The sequence below is a fragment of the Danio aesculapii genome, chromosome 22, assembly GCF_903798145.1.
Source record: "Danio aesculapii chromosome 22, fDanAes4.1, whole genome shotgun sequence".
NCBI lineage: Eukaryota > Metazoa > Chordata > Actinopteri > Cypriniformes > Danionidae > Danio > Danio aesculapii.
Genome location: NC_079456.1, coordinates 19,104,873 through 19,127,382, shown reverse-complemented (window position 1 = coordinate 19,127,382; position 22,510 = coordinate 19,104,873). Strand labels below are relative to the sequence as shown.

Sequence of the window (22,510 nt, the reverse complement as noted above, 5' to 3'; positions counted from 1 at the left end):
ATGTCTCCATTTTTCTCCCAGAGTCAATATATTTTCATTCATTTTCCTTTGTCTTAGTCTCTGTTTCGGAGGTCGCCACAGCGGAATGAACCACCAACTATTCTGGCATATGTTTTACGCAGCGGATGCTCTGCCAGCTGCAACCCAGTACTGGGAAACACCCACACACACTCTTTTACATACAAACTCATACACTACGGAAGGAGAACATACTAACTTCACACAGAAATGCCAACTGACCCAGCCAGGACTTGAACCCATGACCTTCTTGCTGTGAGGCAACAGTGCTAACCACTGAGCCACCGTGCCACCCTCAATATATTTCATTGTGCGTATATTTTTATCAGCTATTCCACAACATGGACACCGTACATGAACCAGAGTTCATGCTTAGCCTCTATGAAATATTTAGTCCCTCTGTGGACATGTAAGGAAATTTTTGAGTTCCTACATCCTTAAACATAATTACCTCATAATTTAATTTCAGAAGAACATTAGTAGAGATTAATGTGGACTAAAAATGTATGGTTTTCCAGCACCTCATTCGGTCTGGATGCAAGATATAGTCTCGATGAGTTCCCGGGTAAGTTCATTACAAACCTGCAGTTAAACTTAATGTTTTTGTTACATAACGTTGGTACAAACACAAGAATCCATGGCAGATGTACGCGGGGAATGTATAAAACAGCTGCCATCATGTGATGACCCTCTATTGTTCGTTTTATTTTTTTCTCTCAAGAGTTTTTTTTTTTTTATTCGTTCCAAGAATCTCATCATGTAAACTGGCCAAATCCTGACTGGCCAAATCCTAACTTCACTCCATCAGAACAAAAAGAAGAATAACTTTAACAGAGTATACGTTTATTAGATGGATACTGATGCTCCATAAATCTAGCATCACAGAGTAGTTAAATTGAGGCATATGGTTTTATCCATGGGACTTTGGATTTTGAAAAGTCTTTGACACCGTCGGGGAGGGGCTGAAAGCTAAGAGTGATGAAAAAAAATTGTTTCAGAAGAACAATAAATAACATTAAAGTAGAGCTGTGGCAAAAAAAAGTATTTAAAATACATCGCTTTTCTCTCTTGAATCAATTCTGAACTTAGTTTTTAACCGCAGATGGTGCTCTAGGCTAGCTTTTAACCGTACACTCAAATGCTCAAAAGGAACAGCCCTAGTGCAAGTTATGGAATGTAATAATGTAATGTGTATTTATATAGCACATTTATTGTGTATGGCCATACACCCGAAGCGCTTCACAATCATGAGGGGGAAGGATCTCTCCACACCACCACCAGTGTTCAGCATCCACTTGGATGATGTGACGGCAACCACAGGACAACAGCGCTAGTGCGCTCACCACACACCAGCAATAGGGGGAGTGGAGAGACAGTGATAGAGCCAATTCAGTGGATGGGGATGATTGGGAGGCCATGATGGGTAAGAACCGATGGAGGGAATTTGGCCAGGACACCGAATTTACACCCCTAGTCTTTACAAGAAGTGACATGGGATTTTTAATGACCACACAGAGTTAGGACCTCGGTTCAACGTCTCGTCCGAAAGATGCTGCTCACTGACAGTATAGCATTTCCTTCACTACACTGGGGCATTAGGACCAGTGGCGGTTGTAGTTTAAATGGCACCCTGGGCAAAACCACCCCAAACATACCCCCTCCCCCAAGAAATAAAGACACTATGTGGTTGACTTTATATGTATTTTAAATATTTAAATATAGATTTTAAATATCAACATTTCAAATAATTATTATAAATACATTTAAATATATTTATTTATTTTCAAATTTATATTTATTTAAAATATAACAATTTGTTTATTATTCTTATTATTATTAAATAATTATTATTTTGAATAAATAACAGAAATCAATCCTAAATGTAACTGGAAAACAATGTAAAGACACAACTGGAGTAATATTCTAAGTCTATTGCATAAATGTTAATCATGACAGTTCTATAGAATACAAAACAATGTGTTTTAAAGAATTATCTGTTTTATACTATTACCTCCCTGACTGATTATTCCTCCTTTCTGCTTCATAGCCATGCTTATTCAAAGTAACATCATTATCATCATCATCATCATCATATGACATAAACTTTAGTTTTGTCGACGTGCATGTCGACGCATATTGGCGTGCATGTACAGTAAACAACCGGGATCAGGAGCAGCGCATGTGAGGCGCGCGGGCATGGCTTTCTGCGCACATGTGTCAATTTGTTTTCATCAGCATTGTTTTAGTAGCACATAGAGAATAACAAACTTGCGTGTGCAAAAGACGCCAAATGTGAATAGCCCATAACATCTTTATTCTTGTGTAACCACTCTAAATTAATACACTTGCATAAAGTAAATCTTATCTCAAAGCTTTAACTGGGGCACTTTTTTTTTTTTTTGCACCATCTCCTTGTGCCGCCCCCAGCAAGATGTCACCCTGGGCGATCACCCATATTGCCCATGCCTAAATCTGCCATTGATTAGGACTCAAGGCTGATTTATACTTCTGCATCAAGCGCACGCATATGCTCCGGCGCAGACTTTGCATGGTCACGTAGCCCTCGCTGATGCTGATGCGCACCTCCAAAAAATGTAACCACACATCGCAACGATACATATCGCAAGCTCTTTAATTGGTTGGTTTGGTAGCACTGACGAGTGTGGGCAGGACTGAGAGCCGTGTAAACCCGTTGGAGTGAGTGTTAACAAGTGTCAAGTCCCGTGAAGGAGCTCCAGATGGAAGGGTTGTTTTGTGTTTACCTTATGATTAAAGTTGTTGCACTTCCGCCGGTTCCTGCCTCAAAATGAGCGAGTTTGAGCAACTTGTACATTAAGGTAGCATTCAGATAAAAACACAACACCAGCAAAGAAACTCGACACAGAGGAACATAAAAACCTCACTAGTGCTTCGGAAGTGTTATTGCAGAGTTTGAGCGCCCCCTGCTGGCCTCACTAACACTACATCCAACAACAACCTACTGACCAGCCTCACCGCTCACCGCTCTTGGGCTGCAGGGTGATATGGTTGTAGCATATTATATGGAATCAGGCCTTTTAATCATGAGATTAATGTAAACACAACTTACTATGGTAGGGAATTGAGGGCAACGCAGTGGCGCAGTAGGTAGAGCTGTCGCCTCACAGCAAGAATGTCGCTGGTTTGAGCCTTGGCTGGGTCAGTTGGCGTTTCTGTGTGGAGTTTGCATGTTCTCCCTGCATTCGCGTGGGTTTCCTCCGGGTGCTCTGGTTTCCCCCACAATCCAAAGACATGTGCTACAGTTGAATTGGGTATGCTAAATTGTCCGTAGTGTATGAGTGTGAGTGTGTATGGATGTTTCCCAGAGATGGGTTGCGGCTGGAAGGGCATCCGCTGCGTAAAACATATGCTGGATAAGTTGGCGGTTCATTCCGCTGGGTGACCCCGGATTAATAAAGGGACTAAGCCGAAAATGAATGAATATTAAGGAATTGGATGCAAGCAGAGTATGGCTGTCTGTAAAGCATACAGCGCCATCTGCTGTTAAAAACTAATTCAATTCCAGTTTATTTGTATAGCTTATATTTGTATATCTGTTCACAATAATTATAGTTCTAAAGCGGCTTTACAAAAGGTGCACATTATTACTACATTACAGTCATAATTAGACAATGAAAGGAGCTGTGTATTGACCTTATTCTGCGATGCGGAAGTGCGCTCGATTTTGCGATTGTTTTGGAACGTCTGATTCAGTTGCCTATGGGAGAAATCACTAGGAATAATAAACGGCAGAAATGGTCAAACTGCTTGCTTTACAAACATGTGTTCATCATGACTATATATAAAAAGTAGACGAATGTAAAAAGAAAATATCAGTTTGCAACATCAAGCATCATAACGACACGTTTTTTTTTTTTTTTTTTTTTTTATGTATAAAAATGAATGGAAGTGAATAAGACCTGGAGTCTCGAACCAAAAAGATTCTGATTTCAGCGCCCGCTCGTACGTAAAGAATAAGGTCAATAAGGTGGACAGGATGTGTATATGTGAAAACTGATAACTTGATGATGTCATCCGAATGAAAATTAATTTCAGAGGAAAAACAATTTTTGTTTTTAAAGAACAACTACAAAACTACACAATAAGACAATTAAACTGAATTAAGAAAGCAAACAGATTTGATGTTGACTTTAAACAACAAGCAAGCACCCCTTTGTTATCTATTCTGTCTCTGTGTTCTTTGGCATAACACTCTATACTTACAAACATGCGCAGATGGCGCGCACACACCAAACCGATGGAGCCGTTCTGCTCGGGACCACAAACAACCAGCAGGGTGGGCTGCTTTTTACTGAAAGAGCTTAAAGGGAAAGCCTGGAGAGAGACAGAGTGAAAGAGAAACAGTTACACACAGACTCATTCCGACATCTGCATTAGGAGAGTTAATATTCATTACAATAACCCAGCAACAGTTGCAACAATAGTAAATACCCATGGAATCATTGTCACACAATGCCCCCTTAAAATAACACACTTTCTGACAGGTTTCTAAACTGGACCATCACTGCTCAGATTTTCCAACACATGTCGACACACTTACCAAACTCAATATATAAAGGTCTATAAGAGTCTAAATAACTCGTTGCCAAACAGAACTGACAAAATATTAACAGTTTGCAATTGAGATTCTGTCTGTTATTGATTGACCAAACAAATTCAAGCGCATGTCATTGGTTGAACTGTAGCTTGGCATGACTGGTCAGAATACTTCAAGTCAGAATGAAATCAAAATGTACTCTTCTTATTTTTATATACACTACCTGACAAAAGCCTTGTCGTTGATCCCAGAGCAACACATAATAACTTCACTTCTAGTTGATCCTTTGGAAAAGCATCAGAAAGAAGATTTTTTCCGTTGAATCATCTGTTGAACTGCATCCCAATCATTACAAATACTTCAGAAGACCTGTTGAAACCTGCATATACCCAAAATTCTCATAGAAATCAGTCAAGTTTGGTGAAGGAAAAATCATGGTTTGGGGTTTCATTCAGTATGAGGGTGTGCGAGGGTATCAAGACTTCAAGTGCTGCCCAGTACATTTAAAAACCACAGGAGAGGGCAAATTCTTCAGCAGGATAGCACTCTTTCTCATACTTCAGCCTCCCCATCAAAGTTCCTGAAAGCAAAGAAGGTCAAGGTGCTCCAGGATTGGCCAGCCCAGTCACCATACATGATCATTATTGAGCATGTTTGGGGTAAAATGAAGAAGGAGGCATTGAAGATGAATCCAAAGGATCTTCATGAACTCTGGGAGTCCTGCAAGAGCGCTTTCTTTGCCATTCCAGATGACTTTATTAATACGTTATTTGAGTCATTGCAGAGATGTATGGATGCAGTCCTCCAAGCTCATGGGAGTCATAGACAATATTAACTCTTACACAATATTGATTATTTTTCCACTGCACCATGACTATTCTATACTGTACATTATTTCTGTTAAGTTATAAGACTTTTGTCTATTCAAAGTCAGACTTTACTGTCCTAATTAAATAATTAAAAATCAAGGCATTATCATATTTTATTTTAGTAAAATAAACGTCATCTAGAGGCCTTTGCCTTTCATAAAAGCCACTTCTGATACTAATTGATTAACTAGAAGTCAAGTTATTATTTGTTGCTCCTTAAACTTGGATAGGTGACAAGTTTTGTCAGGTAGTGTACAGTATATGTTAGTGCTTGTTATGAATTATATTTGTACACTTCATTATTTGGTAAAGATTCATTTGGCCTAAAAAATATCAATAACCCTCTCCCCTCCCTCAAACTGACTTCACTTCTGGTCACATGCCATGCCTTAAGGGAGGGGCTACCAGTGGCTTTCTGCTCTGCCTTTATCCATTGGTCATACTTCTTACATTTTGTTCGCAACACTTATCTTCCAGTGATTCCATTGGTTCCCAAAGAAAGAAATGATGCAGCACTCTAAATTTTTTTCTCATTTAACGACGTAAAATTCAAGTGGACGTACGTCATGATAGAGGAAAAAAGAACAATCTTAACTTCCGTTTGATGACAACTTTAAACAAACATCAGTGTTTTCATAAGTATTCACAAAGAAACCGAAGACTGAAATATTTGAACATTTCAAGTCAGCCTGGAATTATACTGGTAACTAATACACCTGATGCATATCAACCATAAACATGATGTTATGAACAGACTAATGAAGTAAAAACAACAGTTAAGGTAATGCGTACGCTGAATTCATCTCCAATTAACCAGCGCTGTAATATGGACTGCGGCACAACAGTAGGCGTAATTGCAGACTTCCGAGAAAGAGAGGAAGCCAGACGCTAATGAAGCTAATGGCACTTTGGAGAGAAATTATCAGCTGACATGGATGTTCCATTAGCGAACTGATGAAGTTTGGATTACATTATCATCGCTCTGCGTCTTAGTCAAAAAGCACAGGGTGAACAAGAGTTGAACAAGCGTTTTGAGTGTGGAAAATCAACATCTGTCTCCATCTGTGGTCATGTTGAGGGGGAATCGGAGTAGGATATTTTCCCCATAGAGAGCTCGTCAATGAAGTCGATTGTAATGGGAAGTGTTTGGAAGTAACTAAATGTTACCAGAGCCATTGACTTGTTGTTTAAGCCATGTGACACAAGCACAATATCATAGGTAAAAATAACAACGCTTCAGGTAACATGTTTTAAAAACTAAAACGTCTTAGCATCTAGCACTCTAGCATGAAAGAATGCAAAGTTTTTGTTATGTGTTATAACTCATGATGAGAGATTGTGCACAGACTGACCCCTGTAGGCCAGGAGAGATAATGAACATTGTCGTAAAACGCATTCAATGTAAGTCTGTGTCCGTCATTCATTTATTTTCTTTTTGGCTTAACCCCTTTATTAATCTGGGGTCGCCACAGCGGAATGAACCACCAACTTATCCAACACATGTTTTACACAGCGGATGCCCTCCAGCTGCAACCCATCACTGGGAAAAGTCTGTGTCTTATACAAGTCAAATTAAGTAAACCAGGGGTGCTCAAACTCAGTCCTGGAGGGCCGGTGTCCTGCAAAGTTTAGTTCTAACCCTAATCAGGCACACCTGGGCTACCTAATCAAGCTCTTACTAGGTTTTGTAGAAACATCCATGCAGGTGTGTTGAGGAAAGTTGGAGCTAAAATCTGCAGGACACCAGCCCTCCAGGAACGAGTTTGGGCACCCCTGAAGTAAACACATTAGTGACTGAACCAATTGCTTCACAAAATGATTCAATGTTTCGAAGCATTCAAAACAGCATGTTAAGAACACCTGCTGGTAAAAGTCTTGTAAATGCAATACAAACATATTTTAAATAAAGCTTTAAATATGTGTCTTCATAATATGCAGTCTTTTTACAATTTTTAAGGCATATATATTGTTTGATTCATGGTGGACTTTTCTAAACACCAAAAAAAAAGACTATTTACTAATATTATTCCTTTTCAATTAGCACACGTCTTACTAAAGTGTCTAAAAACTAGTCAAACTGTTCCAAGATCAGATAAAAACAATGAAACCTGTTCAATGATTTGCCACTGCGGGGCCCGTGTAGGGTCTGTCTATGGACTGCAAGACGGGGCGTAACATGACGAGGCCTTAGGGGCATAACTTGTAGTACGATAGAGGCGTAACTTGAAGTTGGAGACCCACATGTCAAAACTATGTTGTTGGCAAGATGGCGCTGTACATCAGTTAACGTTATTAACGTCTACACCGACTACAACCCTAAACCCAATCGCCATCGCTCGTTATTAACATCTACACCTTCCCCAAACCTAAACCCAACCATCATAGTTATTAACATCTACACCATCCCCAACCCTAAACTCAACCATCATAGTTATTAACATCTACACCATCCCCAACCCTAAACTCAACCATCATAGTTATTAACATCTACACCATCCCCAACCCTAAACTCAACCATCATAGTTATTAACGTCTACACCATCCCCAACCCTAAACTCAACCATCATAGTTATTAACGTCTACACCATCCCCAACCCTAAACTCAACCATCATAGTTATTAACGTCTACACCATCCCAAACCCTAAACTCAACCATCATAATTAACGTCTACACCATCCCAAACCCTAAACCCAACCATCACAGTCATTAACGTCTACACCGACCACAACTCTAAACCCAACCATCACAGTTATTAAAGTCAACACCTTCCCCAACCATCACAGTTATTAAAGTCTACACCATCCCCAACCCTAAACCCAACCATCACAGTCATTAACGTCTACACTGACCACAACCCTAAACCCAACCGCCATCGATCGTTATTAACGTCTACACCTTCCCCAAACCTAAACCCAACTATCACAGTAACTGTCATGGCAAGACTGATGAAGAAGTCAGCGAGTGGAGTTGCATGGGGGAGTTACTAAATGAATGAATATAATAATATATCAACTGAATAGGTTGTGGATAAATTTGGAGAAAATTCATGGAACATTTGCTGAAAATTCTCTGGTAAGTATTTTCGCCATCTTGCCTACATCTCGTGACGATTACTGCAAGTTACGCCTCTAACTTACTACAAGTTACACCCCTTCATCTTACGCCCCTGTCTTGCAGTCCACAGACAGATACGCTTGAATGGCCCTGATCTAAGTGAACCCATACATGTATTCATTCATTCATTTTGTTTTCAACTTAGTCCCTTTATTAAACAGGGGTCACTACAGCGGAATGAACCGCCAACTTATCCAGCATATGTTTTTTACGCAGGGGATGCCCTTCCAGCTGCAACCCATCACTGGGAAACACCCATACACACTCATTCACACACATACACAACGGACAATTTAGCCTGCCCAATTCACCTATAGCGCAATGCCTTTGGACTTGTGGGGGAAACCGGAGCACCCGGAGGAAACCCACGCGAACACAGGGAGAACATGCAAACTCCACACAGAAACGCCAACTGACCCAGCTAAAGGTTGAACCAGTGATCCTCTTGCTGTGAGGCGAGAGCGCTACCCACTGCGCCACCATGCTGCCTGAACCCATAGATCAATCCAAGAGAGAATGACTGAATTTTTGAAACGTAAAACCCTGTTCACTGAAATAATGAAATCTTGCCAATTTGATACACATTCCCAACCACATACAATGACAAATGATTTCCAAAAGATATCACCAGTATTGTCATGTGCACAAATACTTCTAGTTATGAAGTTTTAGGTTTCTCAAAATCTAATAGATGCACCTCACTAATCTTCCGATTTGTGTCCACTGTATTCTGACCCACGTCCAGAATCATTTGAGAAAAGCAGACAGTCGGTTCACATGAAGTTCGCGTGAGTTTGAAATAACAGCCGTTCTGTCCGTTTCTTTTGCTCTGGAAAATGGCATGGAATAGAGTGTTCCTGGGCGCTGTGGTTAAGTGGATGCTCAGTTCATTTGTTTTGCAGGTCTGCTGCAGCTGTGCTGGAATCCTCCATCATGTCAACTGCTGCCAGGACTCTGGAGACGGCGCTCTGATCTGCTCCTGTTCGAGCCACTGAGCGCTTCCAGCAAATGAGCTCTCTGGAGGGGCGCTACGCTAATTACTCTTGGAGATTTTTAGCCTCGACCCGACGCGCATTAACACCAGGGCTGTGTTTAATTCAGATGTGAACTGACGATGCCTTTTAAATTTAAATTAAACTGGGGGATTTGAACTCAGGTTGCATGATGGATGTCGAATTCTGGCTTTAGTTTAAGGACACAGAGTCAGAATGCAGTGAAATTGTATGAGGACATCCCGAGGATGAACTAAAATGACCGAGTCTGGATCAGATGAGATTTAACTTGTCTTTCTACATTAAAGTCTGTGTGAATCAATATGTTGATATACTTCAAACTGAAAATGAATATTAAGTAGGGGTGGGGCTTTCATTTTGTGCATCATTTACTCTTAGCAATGTAATGGTAAGAGGGGTGTGGTTAAGAATATTGTGTCAAACTGACGTCCACTCTAAAGGTGAAAGCAAATAGTCAGACTTTGATTACCAAGATTAAAACAATGTCTTTTTCTTCAGTGGATTAACTTATAAGGATAAACTTCACAAGGATAAAAGTGTGTTCTAGCAAAATAAACACTGTAAAATTAGATTTCACATGGACTTTAAGCTTGAAAAAATCAATTCCAAATCATATAATAATAACAACTCTGGTCTGTATTAAGAAGTTTTAGTAAAGTTTGCAAAAATGTATCAGTTATTAAAGCACATTGTCTTCGCCAGCCCCTAAATATCAAAGAGCCCCTGTTATGGGTTTTTGAAAATGAGCTTACATGCAATGTGTAACACAGCACTAAGTGAATGAAAACATCCAGCTGAAGGTTAAATCTGAACATGCACCTTGTTTAAAACTATTGATTCTTTAATGGAATAGTCGACTCAGAGTCGAATAAATCAATCGTGTTGGGTTCGGATCTTTTGCTTGAAAGTGTCGACGGTCACCAACTATGTAGTGCCTGATCCAGTAAAACGTGATCGTGCCTTTCCCTTCAGACTTTAGAGGAACGCGGGGGATCACAGGACTGATCATTAAAGGTAAGGATCACTGACAGATGGAGATTCGGTTGTGGGGGATAAAGGGTTAAAGTTCAGTTTAACAACAACACCACAGTATAGCCAACCGCGTGCTGTGTTTGCTCCTCTCATTTTTCTGATTTTTGATACAATAACCTACATACAATAACCATTTGCTATTAAAGGAAGGAGCAGCAGAGACTATTGTGTATGGGACTTTGTCAGTAACTGCTACAGTTCATATGGACCAATTTCTTCTTCCTCCAGATCATAACATGTAAGTGTAATTAAAATTGTTGCCTCATTTTTTGTAGTTTGCAAAATATGTATTTAATTGTGTGTTGTAACTTGGAATTGCCTCGTGCGGCTTGTAATCACGTATCTATTATAGATCAGTACTCGTACTGTATCTCTCAGGTTAAATCTATGTTAGGCTATTCACATATTGTGTCCAAAACCACGTTGATAACACAGTGCGTGCTTCCTTATTTACTTGCAATCCGTTTGCCTTTGCTATGGCCACCATCAGCTGTTGCTCACACACACTTCAACACAGTTCAACTTTTGCCAATGTGTGGATTAATACTGAATGTGTGTCATTGTTATTACTTGTGGTTAAGGGTTAAGAATAGAGTAATATGTTTGTGTTTAACTGCATTGCTTTATTGCATTCCTGAATTGGGCTCTGTGTGCTACTTCTCTGTCTCGTGCTAAATGCAGTCGACCAATCAGACTGGGTCAGCGGACCAATCAGCGCAGATTAGCTTGGCTAAGGAGGGGTTTGGGAACAAATTAATCACTGAACGAATCATTTGGGAGTCGTTGGGATAATTAGGGAGAAATAAATGCATATTATGAGACAATAAAAGTGTTTTTTGACCTAGCATGCATATCAGCCTGTTGTTGGAGACCCTCAAAATTAAAATATGACCTTTTAGAGTGTATAATAGGGGCTCTTTAAAACTAGTTTTACTTTCGTTTTACTTCTAATAATTATGATAATGATAGTATGAAAACGAACAAAAATAAAACTAAAACGTCAGTGGTCATTGTCCTTATAAACATTCCAATATATGATATTTCAGTATATTAATTTGGTCATAGTTATTACATTTCTTTGGACAGTAGCCTCACATGTTTTCATTTATTCTGCTTTATCATGTAACCATGTTGAAATAAAGGCCCAATCCAGTGAGATCACAGACAGTTTCATGTCAGTCTCTGCTTTTTTTCTCTCTCTCTAGAAACACAAAGAGCGTTTCATGAGCCCCCGGTGATAAAAATAACTTCCTGATATCCAAAGCAGGGAGTGATCACAGAGATCAGCCTTGACGTAGCACAACACCAAAGCATTTTTCCCCCCCGATGTAGACGGTGACGTTGACTTTGGCGTCTGTTGCGCTGGATAGTTTGGTTGTGAAATCACATTGTGGTAAAATACAACCAAGATTACAATCCCCCCACACACAACTGTGCTGATGTAATGCTCTTCTCGCAGTTACCGGCTACTGTTTTCTTTAGCCACGATTTATGGCGACCTCACAAAGGTCACAGCGCAGGAAGTTTTGTCGACGCTAACCGAGTCTGTAAAACACTAGAAAACTTCACACGGGCCAAATCAGGAAGCAATTTGGGGCTTTAAGCGACTCTCAGGTAGGTCAAGAGGAGCCCCGCGCTGCCTGTCAGGCTGACTGGATCCAGATGGAGCGCTGACCGCAGTAGTCTGGTTTGGGTTGGCCTGGCTCTATCAGAGCCCTCAGGATGTCCCGAGACCGCCTGACTGCAGGCCCGAGTCAGACCGGAGACTTTCAACACCTTCTGGGATGGCGTGCTGGGTTTCTCATGAGGGGTTTTTAAGCAGGAGGATAAAATGGTATTTTAGAGGGGCAGGGGGTAAAGACGGGATTTATTATGATCCCCTCTTGAAAAGCTTCTCTTTTCTTTGTAAACATTTTGTGTGGAAGCCTATTGATATCTCAGTGTTTCCAAACATTTCACATGAATTTAAATGTATTGTCTTTATATTTCTGAAGATGTGCAGGGTCTAAATATTATTTTATTAAATATATCTGTTTAATAAATATGTTTTGTTCAAATACACCAAAATATTTGACCTATATTCAATAAGAAATGGATAAAAATATTCATTTTCAAAATAGTGTGTACTCATATATGCTGAGCACTGTATATATATATAGTTTAGAGCAACATATCCTGCAATTGAATTGAATTGAACACAACCTACCTGACAAAAATACTATAGTAATTTTTAGTAAAATACTAGTGTTTTTGAAGTAAGTTCTGAAAGTAGTGTGCTATACACTATTTTCAAATCTTTGTTAGTGAATGCTCCAGCATAACATAGTACGTTGGGTTCCACAATTCTTTTTTTTTTTTGTCTCAACAAACATTGATTAAGTTTGTCCCAAAAAAACGTAAGAATTGTGTCGTTTCAACTCATTTTAAATAAGTGGTTTGAACAAGGAGCAAAAATCATTTTTTTTAGTGTATAGTGAACTAATAAACTGTAATAAATAGTGTAGAATACTTTAGTTTTTACTACATTGTACACTGTAAAAAGTGATAAGTTACTTAAAGCGAGTAAACTGATCATCTTAAAAGCAATTATGCTAAATGTACTCACTTTTTTTAAGTCAACTAATGCCATTTTACAATGGCTATTACATATGTAATTATTACAATATTACATATTTGGTGTACAATTTGCATAATTATAAAAATTAAGTCAACTTAACGGTTACAATGGCTTTACTTACATTATTTTTGTAAAGTCAGCTTGTTGCTTTTAAGGCAATTGGTTTACTCGCTTTAAGTAACTAATCACTTTTTACAGTCTAGAAAGTGAAAACAAATTGCTTTGACTTGTTACAATTAAATGAATTAAGTTTGACAAACTTAATTTAGGACAGTTTTCAGTAATAAATTAACTGTTCTATTATGTGTAACAAGTTTTAGTCATTTACTTTTGGCAAGCATAAGTATTGTTCGCTATTAATAATAAACAATACTTGTACTTGGCACAAACCATAAAAGTTTTATTATTAATATTATTATTAACATGCAAAGGAATTTATTCATACTCTAATAAAAGTATTATTATTATTATTATTATTATTATTATTATTATTATTATATTACCATGGGAATAATATTATTTGTACTGTAATAAAAGTATTATTATTATTATTATTATTATTATTATTATTATTATTATTATTATTATTATTATTATTATATTGACGTGGGAAGAATATTATTTGAACAGTAATAAAAGTATTATTATTATTATTATTTTTTTATATTAACATGGGAATACTATTTGTACAGTAATTAAAGTATTATTATTATTATTATTATTATTATTATTATTATTATTATTATTATATTAATATGGGAAGAATATTATTTGTACTGTAATAAAAGTATTATTATTATTATTATTCTTATTATTATAGGACAGGAAATCATTTGTACTGTACGTACTGTCCCATTCTTGTTCTTTTAAATAAATGACTAAAAACTTGTTACACCTAAAAGACCTAATTTTAAAAACTTACTGAATTACTGAAAACTGTCATAAATTAAGTTTGTCAAACCTAATTCATTTAATTGTGACAAGAGGATGTAATTTGTTTAAGTTTTTACTTTGTACACTGTAAAGTAAACTGTGGTGTATAGTAATATAATAAACTGTATATTATGTGTTTATATTACTATAGTTGATGTGTTACAATAGCAACTACAGCATTACCACAACATATTAATTAAGTACTTTAGTGGGTAGCATAATCGCCTAACAGCAAGAAGATCACTGGTTCAACTCCCGGCTGGGTCTGTTCTTTACGTGCTTGCGTAGGTTTTCTCCGGGTGCTCTGGTTTCCCCCACAAGTCCAAAGACATGCGGTACAGGTGAATTGGCTTAGCAAAATTGATCATAGTGTATGTGTGTGAATGAGACTGTATGGGTGTTTCACAACGATGGGCTACAGCTGAAAGGGCATTGGCTGCGTAAAACATATGCTGGATAAGTTGGTGGTTCATTCCGCTGTGGCGACCCCAGATTAATAAAGGAATGAATGAATGAATGGTTCAAAAACACTATAGTATTTACTATAATTTACTATAGTATTTTTTATGTGGAAAGACATGAAAAAGTTTTTTTTTTATCTAAATTTAGTTGTGACTATATATATGTTGCAAAATTGTAACTTCAAATTTCACAATTATAACTATTTCGCAGAACTGCAGGTGTTTCTCATAATCATGATTATTCTGACTCATAACTCACATTTCTTGTAACTGCAACTGTTTTTCTCAACTGCATGTTGTTCTCTAGAAACAGAGCAAATCTCACAACAACACTTCCCCCTCAAAACTGCAACTATTTCTCATAACGTCAACTTTTTGTGACTCCTGTGCACTGAAAAAATGATTTACAAAATGTTTTAAGGTAAGTGGTTGCAAACATTTGATATGGACTGAATTTAAACAAATAAAATGTAGTATGTTCAACTTAATTTGTTTAAATTCAGCCAATATAAATTGCTTGCAACCACTTACCTTAAAAAATTAGTAAATGCAATGAATATTTTTTTAGTGTGTGTAATCACATTCTGCACTATAACTGCACCTCTCACAATCTCATCAAATCGTTTCTCATAATTAAAAATGTATTGATTATAACTGTGAAGCTGTATGTTTCATCTTTTTTAAATCACTTCTGAATTACACGTTTTTATATATTCTTGAGCCAAAATTGCACTTTCATCAAAAATTAATTGCACATACATGTACATAATTATTCAATCAAAAGTGTTGGATGGCCTGCTGCGTTTTTTTACACCACGCTTCATGCAAAACCCCACAGAGAAGCAGAAGCAGTCGAACCCTGTACAGATCAAAGATTTCCTGCTGTTTTCATCATCACTTGAAGCAGTGCCTCGTCTCTATGGAGGATTGGTTGAAGTTCTGATGCTGAGAGCAGTTGTGAAAACAACTCATATACAGTAAATATAATTTTAAATTCAAGATTTACCAGCATTAACAACATTTCCGACTGGTTTACTTTGTGTTTAGTGTCAGACAAACCTTGGTGATGGCAATAGCGCAGGCATGGCCCCATATTTCAATCAGCTGCTGCTGGCCGAAGCGATAGTCCCTCAGGAGCTCCGTCTCAACAGTCGCCACTTCAGTTTTACTGCAAAACACACACAAATTGCATTGACACAGAGAACATGGTGTTAGCCAATGCGATTTCACGTCAATTTGTAACCTTTCTGATTAAGTGGCTAATTCATATTGATGTCATGCAATCATATTTGTGTATTTTAGAATGATTTACTCATTTTCCAATGAATGGTAGGTATAGGGGTAGGTTTGGGGGGCTGCCTATGGAGCTAATAATATGCCAAAACAATCTAAATTGTCTACTCTTCAGTGTTGATCACCCCTGACCTACTTTCTGCTGAATCTGAATTTCACGATCTGAATTTCTGCTTTTGAATTTTAGGATATTGAATTTGATGTTTTGAATTTCTTTATCTTGAATACTGTATTTTTTACAAACTGGATATCTGCAGTCTATGAATTTAGAACACAAAAAATCTGAAGTTTGAAAATACGTCTATGAAAAAATTGTTGTCTTGAATTTTAGATGTTCAGTATTCAAGCTATAAATTCTAATTCAAAATCTGAAATTAAAATTCCAAAAAAAATTTACGGCATATACAAATTCAAATTTATTAACAATTGTCGAAATTCAAATTAACACAATTCAAATTCAAATTGTTTTGGCATATTATTAGCTCCATAGATGCCTCCATTTAAAACTTGTATGTTTTTATACAAATTAAATTGTATGAATTCATTCAAATTTGCCACTGACGATACATAAAATTGTTACATTTTCTTCACTATTAGCTTAAGAGTGGTGACAATGAATGTCGTCATGTTTTATAATTCAACATGAGCGAAATATAAGTGCCAAAATGGAAATCTGAAATAAATCAAATGAAAAAAAATGTTAAAGTTCATTGAACTGAAAGGAACAGTATGTCTTTTTTGCCACTAGAGGGAGTGTATTCACAACAAACAAATGCGTAGTTTGAAGACGCCATGACTGAGTGTGGTATCATGGGTGTGATCTTCCTTCCTTCTGACTACTGCAGAAACCATGTTCAGGGATGAGCTAAAGTATTTTAAACTTATTATCATGGTAGTATGAAGTAATGAGGCTCAAAGCCGTTAAAACAAAATGAGAACGATATAGCAATTGCTAATAAGAAACAAGTGCAAAATGGTATTAAAGCAGCAAAGCTCATGATCATGTATAGAAGAAGCTGTTAAAATGCTGCTCTGTGCAGTCTAATACAATGCACAACATATTAAAGCATCTTCGGTCTTTTCATGTTTTATATAAATAAAAAACAAAAATTGAGAGTGTGTGATGTCATTGTCATGGCGACACAATGACACTTTCTGTGTTAGTAGTTTAAACTGCTTATTTCTCTGGATTTGAACATTCTTCAAAACATTTGGTATAATGTAAGAACTCAAGACAGCAAAATATACCTATGTTATACACTGTTCTAGTGGTTTACGGATATTTTAATAAAAATAAATCGCACATTTTGTGCCTTTAATAGATAGTTATGTGAACTTATATACTGTAGAATAACATGTTATATTAGATTAATATAGTCGCATAAATTAGCCTGTCAGTCTGTGTATTGTTGGTATTTACAGAGTTTTCTGATGTTACCATTCAGGGGCGGATTTAGTGATTTGGGGGCCTAACAGCCCTAAAATGCACCCTTTCATGTTTATTTATTTAGCTGTTTTTTATATCATTCAAACTTCTTTTCTACATGTTGTCTTAATGCAATCTCTACATTTTAAACTGTTAGTTTTCTTAAAATTAATTTACAACTACAACAATAAATATGTAGTTTTTTTTTTTATTTGACTGCTGGACTGCTCCATAATTGGGGATGCTGGACAAATTTATGCAGATGTAATAATAATACTTTAATTAATAATTATATTATTATTACATAACATTACATTATTATAATAATATATTTTATTTTATATTAAATAGTACTTAATTACGTCAAAATGTTATTAGTTTGACTAGTTTGATTTATATTTAATATAATTTATACAGCTTTCCTGGGGTCATAAGTGGCGGCTTACCTCACTTACTGGTTAAATCTGCCCCTGTTATCATTGTGGTGAAGAGCAGAGGCACTGGTTTGTTTCAAGATGAGCTTAAATGTATTTAAATCTGTATTCATTCCCAGATAATATGACCTACAATCATGCAGGTGTATAAAAATAGTCTCTTAATTGTTACATCAACACATGTTATTGCTAGCTAACACTTAGTCACAAGGATTGGAGTTTATGTGGCATTTATTAATAAACAATAGCACAAATTAGTTTATTTCTGTATATTTTAAATAAATTATAATCAGATAGACACCCGTGTGCTGCTTCATTCACATTCATTCACAAATGTTAAAATAAAAACAGGGTTTTGCTAGCTTTCTAAATAAAAAGTTCTCTTAGCTAGTTTACTCAAATGTTTTGAGGCTATTTGTTTAGTGTAATCTAAAGATGTCAGATTTTACAATGTGGAAACCAACCTCCTGACATTTACATGTGTATTTTGAGTGCATTGTGTTGGACATGCCATCCATTCCTGGCATGGCGTCTCGCTGGCTAATGCTAGTTTAGCCACACTCACAGCTAATGTTACTGTGGAGCACACTGTAAGTGTTAAATTCAGGCCCGCACTTCACAACTCAAATACAGAATGTTTTTTATGAGCCTACTTGATGGTTGAAACTTCAGAGCCCTCTACTGGAAATGTACAAAAATACTGAAGGTGTATGTGGGTCAGAGATGAAAAAGGGTTTTATAGCATCAAAGCTATATGAGGATAAAACAACAACAACAACCTGTAAATCCTGTTAATCTTGAAAATTAATGACATTTATGCAATGATTTACCAATGATTCATTGTAACAATAGTTTCACCAAAAATTGCTGTCAGGCATTTAGAATAAGAATAATTTAATCTATATATACATTTAAAAAAAAACACATAACAAAAACACTTTATTTCAACCCAAGATTAGGTAAAATGTGTTTTTGGTCCTATCTTAATATAAAATAATATTTCTTTAAAATATATATATAACTAGTAAAATATATAAAATACAATGACAATAATATAAATAATATAAAATATAAAAAATAAAACCTAAAATGTTAATGTTTGTCATAATACAACATACTAAAATAACACTGACCTCATTAAGGGTTTAGTTAGCATTAATAGCTGTTGATGGCTTATTTCCTCAAATGCTTTTCTGTCGTTTGTAGCGTGTTGTTTTAAAGTTGTATTTCACCCTGAGGCGTTTTTCCACTGTGTTTCCAGGACAACGCGTTTTGTTTGTGTTTGTTGTTGTCTCTTATTGCTTTGGGCACCAGAGGGACAGAAGAAAAAAACTATTTATAAAAATGATTATACATTATTGAGTTCTCTCAGCTGCATACCCTCGGCTGAATGTTACATTTTCCATTTCAGTTCAAATCATCCTTCAGTCTCTCTCTCCTTCTCAGTCCTTCAGATAGATAGATAGATAGATAGATAGATAGATAGATAGATAGATAGATAGATAGATAGATAGATAGATAGATAGATAGATAGATAGATAGATAGATAGATAGATAGATAGATAGATAGATAGATAGATAGATAGATAGATAGATAGATAGATAGATAGATAGATAATTCTACTAATGACTTAATTAAATACCTCATTACTTCAACTTAAATGGAGTAAGTTCACAGTACTCATATATTGTTTTTTTTAACTCAAAGGGTTTGTAGCAATTACTTTCCTCAAATCATTTGAGTTGTCTCAACTGTTACTGGTGTTACTGTGTTTTCCCCATTACAATAATTAAAAAAATGTGTTGAAATACATAATAATTAAAAAAATAATAATCTGGTATCTGATTCTGTTGAATTCTGCTACATTCATTTATTCATTCGTTTTCCTTTGGCTTAGTCCCTTATTTATCAGGGCTCACCACAGTGGAATGAACCACCAACTATTGCAGTATATGTTTTACGCAGCGGATGTACTTCCAGCCACAACACATCACTGGGAAGCATCCATACACACTAATTCACACTCATACACTACAAACAGCTTACCCAAATCACCTATAACCCATGCTAACACGGGAAGAACATGTAAACACACAGAAATGCCAACTGGTCCAGCTGGGACGCAAACCAGCAACCTTGTTGCTGTGAGGTGACAGAGGCTAACCACAGAGCCACCATTCTGCATAATTCTGCTACACTCTAGATCAGAGATGCCCAAAGTAGGGCCCGAGGGCCAAATTTGGCCCATTGATTTGGCCCACCATCCCAGCTTAAAGAATAGTGAGAATGATGGAGAGGGTTGGGGCAAATGCCTTTAACACAGAGATCATCATTTCTAATCTGACGTAACATTTTATATTAGTACAAGGTCCCTTTCATCGCTGATTGCAGCTTTAATTTGTTAGTTTTATTGCTGAGCTACAAAAACAGCAAACTGAAATTAAATGTTCCAGTTAAATCTTGTAAATGAATCTGATAAACACTGTCATTCAACAGAGAGAGGACTATGCAGAAGTCAAGGCAAAAACTAGTGTAACCGTGTTATGAATGAAATTGTATTGTTTTTACGGTAATAACTTCATTATAAAAGGTAAAAACATACTGTATTAGTTAATATAAATCAATGTTTTCTAGTCATTTTTACATATTAATAAATAAATGAGGAATTTACTCATGGCAACTATATTTAGCTTCGACCCAATAGCCTCAATCAAGTTTGGTTTTTGGCCCTTCATAAGAAAATCTTTGGACACCCCTGATCTAGATTAAAGATTTAAAGGATTGCATCATTAGTGGTTTATAGATGTTTTTCATTGTATTAAATATTTTCCATTGTTATAGCAAATGTAAGGCTGCGGAAATGAACATAATTAAGTAACACTTTTAACAAACCCAATTACAGTTTTACTCAGTGGCTTTGGTGCATTTCTCACAACACTATTTACATTTGCACAACAATTAATGCATTTCTCAAAACAATTATCATTTGTGCACATCATAGTAGCAGTTTCTCATTCCTTCCAACAAATTGCAAATGCTTTTGGACATGCATCAATTGCTCATTTTATTTCTTGAATCATTACATACAAAAATGTTGAACTGGTTGTCAAAATCTGTCAAACTAATTTCATAAAAAAAAATTTAAATAGTTATTTTCCTGAAAATGTCTTAAAAACTGAACAATTTGATGAATGATTTACAGACCTGTGTATGTTGTTGGTTCAGTTCCAATATGTACTGCAATATTGTTTACAGTTGTGCACAGCTCTACCCAAAGGAAGTTGTAAATAAGGGTCTATTTATTCTTTTGCACAATGCTGTGAATAAATTTAAATTGCAAAGAGCACATGCAGTAAACATGTGAAACGTACATATTCAGTGTCTTGTACTCAGATACCTCACTAAAAGCAGTGATGTCTAACTTTACAGTAGTTTTCAAATGGCTGTGCACATAGTATATAGTGCTGTCTTGAGCATTTTCAGGAAGTGTCACCAAAATCTGATGTTTGCATTGGAAAAAAATATAAACTGTAAACTGTCAATGAAAACATGATAAAGCCATATGATATCTTGTTCATAAACAATGGTGCCAGGACATTTTCATCTTGATGACACTGACACTTTAATTGACATCAATACTTGCTTTTGTGGAATGAGCTCTCCATTTTGAGCAAATGACACGCTTTTGCAGGTTATCAACTAGTTTTAGCAGTTTGTACTAATTGTTTTGAGAAATGCATTAACTGTTGTGCAAATGTAAATAGTGTTTTAAGAAATGCACCAAAGCCACTGAGAAAAACTGTAAAACAAATAACACACAATCTCCTCAGTTGTGGTAGCATTATTTTTCTGTAACTGACTACATCTGCTAAAAAAATAACAATATGATGTAATATTGCCACAAAAGTTGGTAACACCAGTGACAAAAAAGACATATGTGATATATACTGTAAATAAATGTATATAGAAATATATATTTTAAGCTGTCATTTAGGTTTTCATAAAGTCAAAAGGTAATTGATTGATGTGGTCCAAGTCTAAATGTTAGAAAAATAAAGATAGATAGATAGATAGATAGATAGATAGATAGATAGATAGATAGATAGATAGATAGATAGATAGATAGATAGATAGATAGATAGATAGATAGATAGATAGATAGATGTGTCATTGGTCAGTGAATATAGATCAGGACTGAGGTTGGTGTGTGCTCTGATCATTGGCGTGAGTCTCTGCATGGGCTTTTCCAGCGTTCTGGCATTTACCGTCTCCAATAGAGCTGCACAGCCGTCAAGCCGAGTTTGCAGGGGGAGATTTCCTGGCGTACTGTGACACAGTGATATTTGTAAAGTTCAACCGAGTCTAGTGCTTTTGATATTTCCGTTCCCACCGACCTATTCAAGAAAATCCTGACGGCTGTGTGATTCCCAATTCCTCAGAAAGGTTCTCGGCGTGAGATAAAACAGAGAAGTTTTGTTTCCAGTATCCAGCAAAGATTTATTACCTCAGTTAACATCTCTCAATGTTGAGTTTAAATGAGTCCTCAGCCTTATTCATTTGTGGTGGGGGCGACTGCAATGAGGGAATCTCCCCACCAGGGGACAGTGTGACCCAAACTGCTCTCCTAGCATCCACATCACCCATCAGGACAAATTACGACTTGCATTCTAACATATCAGCATACCTACACACTGAGAAATAAAGCTCCCAAAATGGGATTCT

The 22,510-nt window shown here is 36.5% G+C and overlaps 1 protein-coding gene across 2 annotated transcripts in view; it reads right to left on the bottom strand.

The window, feature by feature from the left end:
• yjefn3 (YjeF N-terminal domain containing 3) overlaps window positions 1-22,510 on the bottom strand; it is a 72,159-nt gene that overhangs the window by 4,000 nt on the left and 45,649 nt on the right. For both annotated transcript variants that reach the window (XM_056448384.1, XM_056448383.1), the window contains exons 2-3: window positions 15,694-15,802; window positions 4,261-4,371 (exon numbers count right to left, since the gene is read on the bottom strand). In XM_056448384.1, the coding sequence (XP_056304359.1) occupies window positions 4,261-4,371; window positions 15,694-15,802 (220 nt within the window). The remainder of the gene's footprint in view (window positions 1-4,260; window positions 4,372-15,693; window positions 15,803-22,510) is intronic.